This window comes from Dicentrarchus labrax, unplaced genomic scaffold (genome assembly GCF_905237075.1).
Source record: "Dicentrarchus labrax unplaced genomic scaffold, dlabrax2021, whole genome shotgun sequence".
Taxonomy (NCBI): domain Eukaryota; kingdom Metazoa; phylum Chordata; class Actinopteri; family Moronidae; genus Dicentrarchus; species Dicentrarchus labrax.
In genome coordinates, this window is record NW_026136703.1 from 20,522,018 (window position 1) to 20,536,399 (window position 14,382).

Below are 14,382 nucleotides of genomic sequence, written 5' to 3' on the forward strand. Positions count from 1 at the left end.
GATTTATGTCCAATGCCAGTGTTTAGTGCAAACGCAGGAAGTAGTGTGCCCTGTAGTGAGGCAGGTGTGTTTAGGGCTGGGTGCCAAACCTTATGGCACAAACTGAATTGCTACATGGTACTGAGTATCAGTGCACTAATAATCATGCAGCAGACTGTCTAACATTACACGTCGTAGAGGCAGTACATAGTATGTTCTTAGTTGTTTAATTTGCCATAACAACAATCTTTAACTGTAGAATAGTTGCCATGCACAGATGTTGCGGAAAGTGAGAATAACATTTGAAATATAAATCTTTTCTGCCAAACTATTAATTAACATTCATTGTCACCAGAAATCTCCTGAAAGTTCTCACTTACTATAAAGCAATTTCAATTCCCCTTCTTTATCTTTAACTAAGAACAAAAGAAACTTCTTGTTTAGAACATAAGTTTGTTTCACTGCGTAATTTTGGATCCAGTATAATCATCCACTCTCCAAAACTACAGTAATTTCATCCTTTAAAGAGTTATAAAACCACAACTTTTCTCAAGCCAGTGTGCAGTAACAACAACACCAGCCGCTTCTATTCATATCTTGACAATATCTCCACTGCGTCCCATAGAGATTCTCATCTAGCCTGAGCTGTGTAGCGTAAAGCTCCTGCAGTCTGTGTACTTCTTTACACAGACGGCGTGATGCCTCTGGGGCTGCGGAGGGAGTCTGTGGTGAGAAGAGTTAATAGACTCAGTACAACACACAAAGGAGACTTTATCCCTTATCAATGGAGGGGAAGACTCCAATAAAGTATGTGAGCTCAGAGCAGGGCAATTGAACTGTGGGTTGAACACGGCTTTAACTAACAACGTATTGAAGGTGTTGTGATGGACTGTTGAGACATTTAAAGTTAGAAAACCAATGGGAGAGGTTGTTTTAGTTTACGGCAAGGACAGATTTGTTTACTGCTACAGAGCATAGACTGTATATAAAGAGTCAGTGGTAAATAGTAGGCAACTGGCCGTGCTAAATCCCGCCCTCGAATAGCAGTTGTCCAACCATAACTAGATACAGCAGGTTGCTCAAAAGGTGCAAACCTGATATAAAGCATTTAAAAAGTTTGGAGGTAGTTTTTTATCTTATTTCTAAAACCCCCAAAAAACACGAGTTAAAGTGTGAGGAATGGATTAAACCATGTGCTTACCTACTCTAACATAAACTACAATCATTACCATGCATGTCCGGCTAATTAGCTTACTACTTACAGTTAGCATTACATACTTAAAGCCAAGAATTAGCAAGTTTATATGCATAAAAGGGTTAGGGTTATGGGATATTGGGATATTTACTGTGCCATAGCAGCCATTACCATACAGTATATCAGAGTGTCAGCAATGTTAGCGGCTTTATTCTCCTCTTTATTAGAAACTGGGAGACTCCATCAGTTAGTTAGAAATCTGATTCACAGTGTTTGAATGTACGAACAATAAAGCATAAAACTGACCTCTGCCTTAGTTCTTTACATATGTTCACTAACTAAGCAACTAAACAAGATACGTTAGAATGAAATAACTAACAGCTGGATTACTTTTTCTTTTTTATATAGGACTAACTACCTTTATTTTAACAATACACAAGCAAAACTTCCATGTCTTGACCAAATGGAACAATTTGTGAGGATGTTAGCGCTTTGCCCTGCGTCATGTAGCTTTAGCTTTATTTTAGCACAATGGCATGTATGCAGCCATTAAGTGCCTATCTAAGACCCTCTTAATGGGGTTCTCATTTTAAAAGAAATCAGCCAAAGACTGTTTTTAACCAACTCATGGGGCTAACGTGAGCTTAATTTGCTAGCTAGCCACAGCTAATTAAATCTGTCAGCTGTTATTTCCGCTGGAGTTTGTGTATCTCTCTCTGAAATCAGGGACCCATTGTTTCAGAAGTTACAAAGAATTTCCAGAGATAAATCTGCGGCCATCGTCATTGCAAACTGCATTATGTGACAGAAATTTTTATCAAAACCAATCTTAAAAGTACAGTCAGTTAACTCTGCAGAAAAAAGTCCCTTTTCCTTTAATTTGACATTATGTGTTTGCTGATACTGTTGCCTTATCACACGCCAGTTAATCAGCAGCTATTTGTCCTCATGAAAGCGTCTCCTACTTTACTGCACATAAGGTCACCAAAAAAAACAAAAAAAACGGAAACTTAATCAGAGACTTTCTTTTCCTTCTGGGATGTGATCACAGAGAAGGAAAAAGAAATCGGTGGAGATTTTCTCTCAGAGCCACCTCTGTGTGTGTGTGTGTGTGTGTGTGTGTGTGTGTGTGTGTGTGTGTGTGTGTGTGTGTGTGTCCTGGCAGCTTGGAGAGAGCTGGCACTGACACAAAAAGAAAGAAGATGAAATAGATTTAGAAGGATTGGCCACTTGTCTGCGAGAAGGCAGCAAACAGGAAGATGCAGTGTGGCCCCAAACTGAGGAGATTACACAGAGAACAATGTCATCATGCTGGAGGCGTCAGCAAGCATGCATCCAAAAATAGCTGATGGTCTTGTTACTAACATTTGGTTTGAATCAGAACTGTATTTGGTTAAATCCAGGGAAATATTAGCATGGATAAACTTGCCATTTGTTGTATATTTTCACAAATCTTAGAGAATTATGAGCAGAAGCAGAAGGCTCTGATAAAAAAAAAAAAAGATCAACATGTTAGCAACATCTAATGAATGTCTTCATGAGGACAATTTCATAAATAAATATAAATGTATGATTATTGGCTGTGTTGCCAACTATAAATCCATGTTATCTTTTAATTTCCTGAAGTGCGTTTGATTTTAATCCATGGGCGCTGAGGGTCTGGCATAATAAAAATGTTTAAACTTATAATGACTTGTGTATATTACTACTTTTATTTCATTGTTTATTTGTATAGGGACAAGTATGTAGCATAAACAAACATCACACACCACAACATTTATAGCCTCAGCTAATTTGCAATACCCCTCCCTATAGCATCTTTTTTATTTGACTCTATTTTGTACATGTATGTATATATTGTGTTTGTTTAAATGACATTTCCTATATTTTATTTATTGTGTTTTGTGTTTAATGCCACACTGTAAAGCACTTTGAGCTGCATTTCAGATAAAACTCAACAAATACAAACAAACTCAACAGTAAGTATGCACATACTGTACTCAGCAAGAAAGAAGGAACAATACGGGACACAAAGTAATACATTAAAGCAACATAAAACAGGACGCACCAGATCATTCATGATGACAGATCCCTGGGGCAGCCTGGTTATGTCGACATTTTTAGATAAGTTTTAAGATCAGCAGATTTAATAAAATGATCAAAACTTAACATTTTTAATTTCCTAAGAACATGGAAATTATGTGATCTTATCGGCTTCCTGACTAAAATTTTGACCGTATAGCTTCATAAGAGGCTTGGTTGCTGTAGCTTCTGCTTGTGACCAAGAGATTAATTTAAATAACTTAAATGTGAAAAGATCACATAGTGCATGAAGTTATTTGCTATTTGCAATGGGAGTTATTAAAGGAAAGACGCTTTGTTCTGTTATTTTATCAGTTTTATCTGCTAACAAGTTATAAAACTGTATAAAATGTGCCCGTTAAATTGGCTAGAAATGATCCAGCCCATGCAAATGAATGCAGAAACCATAAATGTCATGCATGTAGCTTTTAGTATGATGTCATTATATAGACAGACTTCTCTCTCAGCACCCCCAACTCTGACTGACTTCCAGCGTCGCTGTTTAAATCAACACTATTATTGATCTCAAAGAGTTTATTCACATTTACACTTTGATATGTTTATCAGACAGTTTATGTTTTAATGCACTGGACACTTCACCGAATGCCAGACTGATTATCTTTATTAGACAAAGACGTCCATATTAATGCTCTTCCCATTCTCAAACTGCTTTACAAAATATGCAAATGAATGAGTGGCCTCGCGTTGCCCTCTGTGGGTCTGAGAAAGAGGCATTCCGTAAAATGGGATTATTGCGTTTAATTTCCCTATCAACAGCCGCACTGAAGGACTAAAAGTGGAAGCTCACGTTGCCATGGATGTCTCAGAGATGTCTGAGGTATTTGGCCATGGAAATGGAGATAGCTCTGGAAGAAAAACCTCTTTTGAGTGCAGTGGAGAGCTGCTGCTTTATCTTATCTCACAAAGTGTCAGTTTCCATGTTTTCAATCTCCTCCAGGAGCTGATCTTTGCTCCCTCGGCGGCTGAGAAGAGAAGCGTTTCCACAAACAACTCAAATCCTGCAAGATTATACTCTGCAGCAGCAATGCAAAGCTGCATGTGATCCTGGTTTAAGAAATTTTAAAATAGTCTATCCTGCTGAGTCAGACATTCTACACTGCATTGGGAAAATCTAATACCTTTTACACTTGAAACAAATAGTCAATTGATCCACTACAACAACAGTTCTGACAATCAGTTAATTATTAATTTAGATCATTTATGAAGCAAAAAGGTCAAACAATCACAAGTTCCAGCTTCTTAAATATGAACATTTCCTGTTTTTCTTTGTTTTAATTGATTATAAGTTGAATATCTTCATGATGTCACTCTGGGCTTTGAGCTTGTGATAGGCATTTTTCATTATTTTCATAAGACATTTCATAAACCAAAAAAAAAAAAAAAATCTATTGATTATTCAATACTGTAAAATGCTAATTAAGATTAGTTGCAGCCCTACAGCAAAAGAAGTTAGTCTGCTAATGATGTTTTTGCATAAAAATGATAAAATTAGCTAATAAAGTATATTGTATTTCCATAAATTTAGCTAATCAGCAGTACATGCATTAAGTTAACATTAAAATGCTGCCTACACATGAATGCACCAGTGATCCAATATTGTAATATGATATAATATAATACATAATAATTTAACAAATACTCTACTCTGATAAATACTAACACACATTTAGCTGAGATTTGTACTTGTAATTGAATATGTTAATTTAAATAATAAGATTCTTTATTAAGTAAATAATCCACTAGACTAATCAGCTTATGAAAGCATTTTCTAAAACAATACTCTCTGTTTTCTTTGGTCTATTTGCCAGAAACACATAAATCTGCAGTTGATCTAATATTAAGGGGTCTGCATAATCATGAATTGATATTAATTCAAAGGACAGTCTCGCATTGTTTCCTTAATAATCCCCTAAACAATTAGGCTGCATTAGATGTTCAGTAATGTCTACAGACACAAGTATCTGGTGTTGTATCTGGCTGTAAAGCTCATTAAGGAGCCCTCTCCACACTGACAGTGGATCTATCCAATGGTTGTCTGGAATCCACTGGCTGCCCAATGGGAACCCGCTATGAGCTGATGCTGTTTGCCTATTGGTGAAGAGTGTGCAGTATCTGTTAGTCTGCCTCCCCGGTACTGATGCCTTTCCTCTGGTCAAGGTTGCACTTGCAGTAATCGCAGTAGGACGCGACTGGAGCTCCGTTTACGCGCAAACAGAGCAGAAGACTAATCAGCCGAGACTCTCCGCTGTAACTTGTTTGTGTTTGCACTCCACAGAGGAATCTCTCACCTCACAGAAGCAGCCATGGATGAAATGGAGGAAGAGTTGAAATGCCCTGTTTGCGGCTCTTTTTACCGGGAGCCCATCATACTGCCGTGCTCCCACAACATTTGCCTGGCTTGTGCTCGGAATATCCTTGTGCAGACCCCCGACGCCGAGTCCCCACAGAGCAGCCGAGCCTCCGGATCCGGCGTCTCCGACTATGATTATCTGGATTTGGATAAAATGAGTTTGTACAGTGAGGCGGACAGTGGATACGGTTCCTATGGAGGGTTCGTCAGCGCTCCGACCACCCCTTGCCAAAAATCACCGAACGGGGTGCGAGTTTTCCCCCCGACTGTCCCCCAGCCTCCTCCGCAGCAGCAGCACCTGCTACCGCAGCCCGGCTCTTTGCCCCCGATCCCCCGCAACTCCTGCATCACTTGCCCACAGTGTCACCGCAGCCTCATCTTGGACGACCGGGGGCTCCGCGGATTCCCCAAGAACCGGGTGCTGGAGGGGGTTGTGGACAGGTATCAGCAGAGCAAAGCGGCCGCTCTCAAGTGTCAGCTCTGCGAGAAGAGTCCGAAGGAGGCCACCGTGATGTGCGAGCAGTGCGACGTCTTCTACTGTGACCCTTGCCGCCTGAGGTGCCATCCTCCCCGCGGTCCCCTCGCCAAGCATCGCCTGGTGCCGCCAGCGCAGGGGCGGATAAGTCGCCGCACGAGTCCCCGCAAAATCTCCACTTGCACAGAACACGAACTGGAGAACCTAAGCATGTACTGTGTACAGTGTAAGACGCCTGTGTGTTATCAGTGTTTGGAAGAAGGAAAACACGGCACACACGAAGTCAAGGCTTTGGGCGCAATGTGGAAACTGCACAAGGTACGTGCGTAAAAATGATCAAGCTGCACAATCTTTCTTTGCTGTTTACCAGTGCGTATTTTTCTCTGTATGTGCGTGTCATCTTTATTCGCAGTGATTCATCATCCTCTGAGCTGAGCAACAAGTCTGCCTCGAAAATAATTTGCGCTATGTTGTCAGCTCCGCTTAGCATTCAGTAGAGCTGTGGGAATGTTCACTTGTCACTATGGATTTAAATGATTGCTTTACAATGCACAATATAGTAAGCGGATGAATTTGCCTCTCCGACACACCTCCAGCTCATATTTCTGTCGGCTTCGTGAGGCAGAGGGGAGAAATGCGCACCTCTCCAAACGGGGAACTCTGCTGTCTCTGGTGCGCAAAAGCTGTCAGGAGGCAGCTCTATTTGAAATTCTGCTCACGAGTGGACAACCAGGAGCAGGCCTCCTTTATCAACAGGAAACTGCTTCTATCACATATGCACTTTTCCATAAAACTTAAGTAGCTCAGTGATTCTGGCATGATTTTAACTCTTGACCATTTGTCTCCTGAGCTACCATACAGCAGATTCCTTCACTCTATATATACTGTATGTTCCACTCCTTTCTGTGCTCTGACAGCTCACAGGCGCCCCAGAGATCATTAGGCATGGCTAATATTGGAGCTATGCTTTAATAAGAGCCAGCAGAGGAGCACAGATGCCGGCCTTTGTGGTGGATTGAGAGGCTATTTTGGAGTTGTTGTGGGCAGGGAGGCACCGCACTTCAGAAGGCTGCAGAGCCAAGTTTGTTTACGCCTCTGCAGCAGTAACCCTCACCTCCACACGCTCAGCATCCAGTGGCGAGGGAGGATGGAGAGCTGGATATAGAGGCTCTTCAGTGCTCACACACACACACACACACACACACACACACACACACACACACACACACACACACACACACACACACACAAGAGGGAGCTGTGTAGTGATGGTAGCTACTGGTGTCTATGAGAAAACCAAAAAACTAAATTGTGAATGCAGTTGAGTTTTTGTGCACAGGGAGCTCACACCCACACACACACGCACATCCTTCCCTCGCTACAGATTTCTTCATGATTTACAGTCAGAATTGGTCTTGTGTGTCTTCAAAACAGCCATTTAACAGACCTCCAGTCCAATCATCTCTTCTAGATGGTGATGAGATAGTGTGTCACCTCAGATGCTGAGGCAATTGTAAAATTGATGGAAAAGCTCAGAGGGGGTTGATCATTTCACTCACATCCATTTGCCGTCACTTGAGAAGTTGCCGAACCTTTCCTGCTTCATCTTTCTTGGATTCAAAATATAAAAAAAAGAGCTAAAGGAGAATATTTGAAGAAACCAATCGATGGTATCTGGGATATTGGTGCCAATGTGCAGCCTGTCACCCTGTTTTTGGCTTCTTTCATGGCACCTGCTTATATCTGACCTGTTATCCGAAGATGCTGCCTGCAGTAACTGTAACAGATGGCTGAGAGCTCGGAGCTGGCAGCGTTGAGGATGGACATCTTTCAGAGCTTCGGGGTGTTCCTCACATAATTCACCAGGGAAAAAATGAGATTGTAGTCCATATCCTGCAGACATACTGTAGATTCTCATGCGTCACCTATGCATAATGCATATAGTACCCAGAGTGGTGGCACTGGCTTTCTCTGAAATCTGACTGGTCACTCGCTGTTAAAGGCTCATCGTTGTGTTTTTGTAACCTTAGAATGAGTCGTTTTTATCTACAGAGGGAACGGGTCCTCCCCTACGGTGGCTGCCATGTTGAACTGCCATGTTTCCACAGTAGCCCAGAGCGGACAATCCAAACACTGGCTGTAGATCAATGACATTTTCCAATAGCTTGCTGTATCTTTTCAACAGTACAAAACCTCCAAATATTACATTTACAATGCTACAAAACAGAGAAAAGCACCAAATCCTCACATTTGACAGGTTTTCACTCAAGTAACAGAAGGATTAAAGAGTCGTTGTAACAATACAAATAAATATTTTACAGAATAATCTGGACGTTTTTTAAACTTAAGTTCGTAAATTCTGTGTTCACTATTGTTCACAGATACACTGTACTTACAATGTACTTACATTTTTGTTATGTCAGGTGAACGCACACAATGCACACCATCAATTGTGCATCCTTAATTTTTTTTGTTTGGCCACTCAAGGGCAGCACAACAAGATGTAAACACAACACTGACATATTATAACTATTATAGCTATTAAGTTATTATGGCGAGCCTATTAGCAAACAGTTGCTTATTTACTCATCCAGTCGACACAGAGCAACATTAACATCCATTTCGAGTCATGTTTCTGGTCCAGTACTGACCTTTTAACTCTCTTTCGGTCTCAATCAACTCTTGAAAAAAAGAAAACATATCCGGCTATTTAGCAGCTAAATGCTCCATTACGTTCACCAGCTAGTTAATAATTTTGTTCGTTTGTACTGGGTAGTTTACAGGGGATTTTTAGTGTGTTTTTGTTGATCAGTGAGATGAGAGTGAATCAACACAGTACAGTTACAGTCAAAAACAATAAGCTGAAAGACACCTTTATTTAAACACATTGCAGCTTTAATGGTTGCTATTGGCCATAAGCAAAACCATCCAGTATTGAAATATACATTGTATTTATGCTCTCACCCATATATTTGGGTATGTACATAAACATCTTGTTTTTCTACTCAGAGTGATCAAAGCTGTTGGTTGTTTCATCTGCGTGCTTTTGTGACAGGCCTGCTGCATTTTTCAGCATCACTGCCTGATGTCGATGCAGGAAGTACAACAACACTAAAAAACTTGAACCTCGTTTCTTAGCGACAAATCTTAAATCCACACCTGCAGCATTTACATCTCAGAGCTGAAAATGTGCTCACTTGTATCATTTAATAAGATCTCGTATATTTTCCAACTGGGAGTTTCTTCAAGGTTTTTAATCTGCATCCATCACCATCAGTGTCGTATTGGTACGTCAGGACAAACTGTGCTTTCTGTCTTTGTGAAACATTTCTCTCTTTATAGAAAGAGTTGAATTACCTGCCGCCATGGCAACCAAATCCCTCTTGATGTTGCGCAGAGCAGCAGAGGTCTCTAAGATACTGGACCCCATGAGGAATCCATCCCAGATGCTTTACAGCCTTTCCCTTCCTTCTTCTACAGTAACATGTGTCTGTGTGTACTAAAATGAGTTTTGAATGCTACAGATCATTACTCCCGCTTTTCCTGCTCCCTTTTAGATGTCTTCTGAAGTTCTCTGCTGGTCTTACAGGCAATAAAAACCACCGCGTTTTATCTCTAACCCCCCCTTTAGGACTGCGTGACCGTGTCTAAACCACGATGGTAATCAATTTCATGTCTCCAAAGTCAATTTCAGTCACTAAAGACGAGTAGAAATTTAAGAGCTAACATAGTGTGACTCGTCCAGCTCTCTTCTGCCGCTTCAGATTTGTGTCAGAAGGTTTTATGTGGTGACAGGATGTCTGTGTTAATCTCTGTAAATCACATTAAAAACAGTAAAGCCATCAGAGTGTTAAAGCCCTATATAGTGAGTGGTCCGCAGTTCTCCACGGATGTCATAAGGGGTCGCACAGGACCCTTAATGCAATCTAGGTCAGGCTCTGTCGCCTCTGTGTGTTTAGTGGCAATTAAAGGTGATTAATCACATAGAAGATTAAGTGCAAGAAGATGCGTGGGTGTGCAGAAAATAAGTAGCAGATTGTAGCAGAAAATTAGTAATTTGCCCTCTTGCCATTGGAGGAGAGATAAATCAGAGGCAGCAGAGGAGATGTTAACCCAGACGACCCTGAAAATTTCCCTTTGAGCTTTGCACGCAAGTAGAAAAAGGTTGTAGAAGTGAGTAATTTGAGGAATTCGCAAGTGATTTAAGGAATTTTCCACTTCTAGTGTGCACATGTGCGACCCTTCACTGTCAGCATGTATTTGATCCTAAGCCTCCTGACATAAACAGACGGCCTGCACACCCTGACAAAAGCTAACACAGATGGATGCTCTGCAAGCTCTCATCCAAGATGCCCCCAAAAAACGGGCTAAGAAGGACAGACAGAGCAGGTACTGGGACAAATATTAAAAGTCTCATGTTGATATTGCAGCTGAACAGTTGATTTGCTTCTGGATGAGTTACCTGCAGCTCTGCCTGCACTCAGCGACAGCAAAGGAAAAGCCTTGAAAAGTCAGACAGAGGCGGCGGGATCCCCGTCCTCCAGTCCTGCTTTTACTCCTGCCGGCTAATACTAATGAGACTGAATGTCAGTCTGGATCCATTGTACCCACAGTCAGCCCCGCTGTGTGGCTGCTCAACACTCAAGACATCCAGACAAAGACCAGCAGGACACTGTCCCATACAGATAAATAACTGCATAGTGACCATGAATCCGAACAAAGTGTGTATCTGGCTTCAGCCTCGCAGGAAATTAATAGAATTCAATAGCAACACAAATATTAGTTCTTCCAGGAACAATGAATGCTAATTCAACCAATCCCTGTAAATTCTGTGTGACCTTGCAATTTTGTCCAATGGCCACAACTTTGACCAATCAATGTAGTTTTCCCGTGAGTTTCACCAATCATAACAGTCTAGCATTGAGTCATATCTCCCCAAACTACTAGAGATATTAAATCTTTGCGAACATAAATTGCAATGTTTTAGAAAAGCTGCTGCAAAATCAACCATTTTAGACCTCAACAAATCCCAAAATGTCCTGTGAAGTCCTGGAGAGACCAACATATATTACAGCTGGCCAAATAACCAAACAACAAGCAAATACTAAGATTAGAAGTCACTGATCAAAGTAATTTTGTACTTTTTAGAGCTGTACCCCATTTGTTGTCATCCAGTCACACTGCCCATTATTCCAACCGCACATTAATGATAGAAAATAAATAATACTGTATCACCTACTGTAAGATCACAATTAACAATTAATTAACAGTGCAGGATCACTATTTGTGCTCCAGCTTGAGTCCTACATTCTTAATGAAGAGTCAATAGTGGCCCAGCGGTGATAACGTGGAAACTTTTAAGTACGTCGTCTTTACTGTAAGTGATTCTACAGATAAAAGACACGGTTGCTCGATTGTTCACAATAGCCAACTGTGATTCACTGATATGGGGATGAGACGGAGGACAAAGGCGGATCTGAGGTCTATAGAGAATGACATTTCACAGTGGGGGGCCTTAGATTTCGCAAAGCCGTTTAGTTTGATGCTGGTCCATTACAGGCAATGATATTTACCCCTCGAGCCGCCATGTAAAGAGATTAGCTGTGTAAATGTTAATGAAAGAGGGAGATAAAGAACAGGAAAATGAGAGCGCCAGAATGACCCAGAACGCCCGAAGAGAGGAAACAGAGACTGAGCAGGAAAGAGAGAGCGATGCTGAATGTCTCATCTCTGGGGTAAATGAGCCAAGTTTGACGAGATACAGAATATTTAATGTCCAGTCGGCATTTGGGGTCCACAGAAAACATTGGCTTCTGCACTGAATTTTCTTTTTGACATATTTTTACATAACTTTTCTGGGTGGGAACCAGCTGCATCTTCCAACTTGCTCCAGGCGTGTAACTGGAGAGAGATAAATGCCTTAAAACTCCACTGTGCCAATTGTCCTTTGTGGCCCAACTGGGAGAGAAAGAACTTTTTTTTTCTCTTTTCTTTTCTGTACATAAATGAGTCCAAACCAAAGCAAGCTGTCAAATTTTTTAGGAGGCTTTGCTACATTTTTAAAACAGAATAATTTATTATCCGCCATCACATCAGGCTGCCCTAACAGCCCACATTAAATGAGGACACCAGTTGCATAAGAAAAGCAAGCTCAACCTGAAATCTGTGCAGCACATGATCAGGATAGGTTACATCCTGCGGTGATCCTTTTTTCATCATCGTTGTCATCAGCATCAACATCATTGTTTCGATCATAACGTTAGAAGAGGAGCTGATGTAATTGTCCCCAGTCTGTTCTCAGTTACTTTAAAGAGCAGAAATCAGATTGGAGGTAACATGAACAGAGCTTCGCTGGAGGAACAAGCTGATTGGTTAAATGTCAGTGGGTGAAATCCAGGAAATTACAAAGCAAATCCACAGACTTAAAAAGTGAGCTTTGAAATTACTTTATTTATTTATATCCATGAGATCCATAATCTCCGAGGGTCCAGTGCACAACAACAGAAAACTCCTGTGTCTGATTGGCTGACAAGTGTCATTAAAAGTGTTTATTGGGACACCTCAAACATTGTTCCTATATTATCTGTCCTCAATTCACCATATATTAGACTGCAAGTAACCATAGCAACTACTGACACAGTTGCCTCACAGGAAAGGATGGTTAAACCAAATATTTAATTGTCATATTAGCAAAAACAAGCAAGATTTTTTATGAACATGAAAATGGCTTCTGAAAATCAGATACAAATAAATGTATTATTATTATTACAAGAAGTTGTCTGCTTTCGTAGCTAATAGACCACTTTCAGGGCAGACATTTAGAGTTACGCAGGCAGGAAAAGCACAGGTGTAACTAATAACATTAACGATGGCTGCGTTCCATTAAGCACTCCAGCAAGCCATGTCAGCGAGGGAGCATGCACTATAACCAGAGCCCTGGAACTGGCTCGTCTAAATTGAACGCAGCCATCATTAGCGTTATTAACTGTGCCCGTGCTTTTCCTGCGTTGACAAGTCAAAACGTCTGCTGTAAAAAGGGTCCATTGGTGGTTTGATTAGTCATGGCTGACATCTCTCCTAAATGTAATTATTGATAGTGCATTCATTCTAATTTAACCACAGGTGCATCCAGGAACCAGCTACCAAGCCTGGGGAGCCTCATTGTACCATGCAGCATTGATTTCACTGTGCTTACAACATTCCTTACTTTCTATTAAATGTATGTGTCTGTGTCAACATGATGATCTCTAAATAGGTGAGGTATAAGGTCAGACTGCCTCACGTAAGCTGCAGGTTTTACTTCTATGACTATTAATATCCATATTAATTTAATACATGGCTTGAACGGCTTAATCCCGCATTTTTGAAATTGGTTCAGCCTCAGACCTTCAAAGCCCCAACACACACACCTGCAGTCCATCCACACAGCTGTTTGCACTTATGATGCCTGATTAGACCCGCACTTTACTGACCGCTCTCTCTCTCTCTGTACCTGTCAGACAAGACAGCTTACCCCTTTGTCTTTATCAGCACATAGAGTTTGGTGACTCTTTCCTTTATTTGTCTTGTTTATCCTCCATTTTCGATGACTTTGTATGAACCAGATAAAGTTGAAAAAAAAACAGCTTCTACCATACTAATGGAAAGTAATATGGGTGCACTGGGCATAGAAACTTTTAGCTATCCCACTCCACACGGAGTCCGACCCAAGAGTCTTATAGCTAACACTACTAGCATTACAATAGAGGATTTCGCATCTTTTGATCTTTTGAACTTTTCATCCCTTTTTTTTAATTTTTTTATCCTATATTCACACATGACACAACTGAAAAACATCCACAGGTTTTCTGGAAGATGCTGCATCAATGAAGCTTCAGAAGAGAAGATGGGGTTTGCAGGGATTTAAACTTTGTAGCAAAAGGTGTGAACCACAAATGCTGAATCTAAAAAGTAGTAGAAACACCCTTTTTTAGATGTGTTTTTTTTTTTTTTTTATGCCTTTAATAGACAGGAAATTAGGGAGAGAGAGAGATGGGGAACAGCATGTAACAAAGGTCCCCCAGCTGGACTCAAAACTTTGTTCCCCAATGGCATCAAGGCACAGCAGAAACTTCCTTCTTACTAAACAGATACTGCTCAATTATCAACAAATGTGCTCTAGAGAAAGAAGAGACAGTCTCTCCAGGAAGTTGCGATTGCAAAAGAAATATGCAAATACTCACTGGAAAAAGTGGCCTTTTTTTTTTTTTTAATGAATTATACAAAAACATTTCTGTGCAA

General features: G+C 40.8%; 1 protein-coding gene across 4 annotated transcripts in view; it reads left to right on the forward strand.

Moving 5' to 3' along the window:
• The first annotated feature begins 5,396 nt into the window (after positions 1-5,396).
• The window catches only part of trim9 (tripartite motif containing 9), a 41,465-nt gene continuing 32,479 nt past the window's right edge, over positions 5,397-14,382 (forward strand). For 2 of the 4 annotated variants that reach the window (XM_051393791.1, XM_051393807.1), the window contains exon 1: positions 5,397-6,420. In XM_051393791.1, coding sequence (XP_051249751.1) covers positions 5,581-6,420 — 840 coding nt within the window. In that variant the 5' untranslated portion in view covers positions 5,397-5,580. The remainder of the gene's footprint in view (positions 6,421-14,382) is intronic. The other 2 variants (XM_051393799.1, XM_051393818.1) reach the window with 1 other exon arrangement.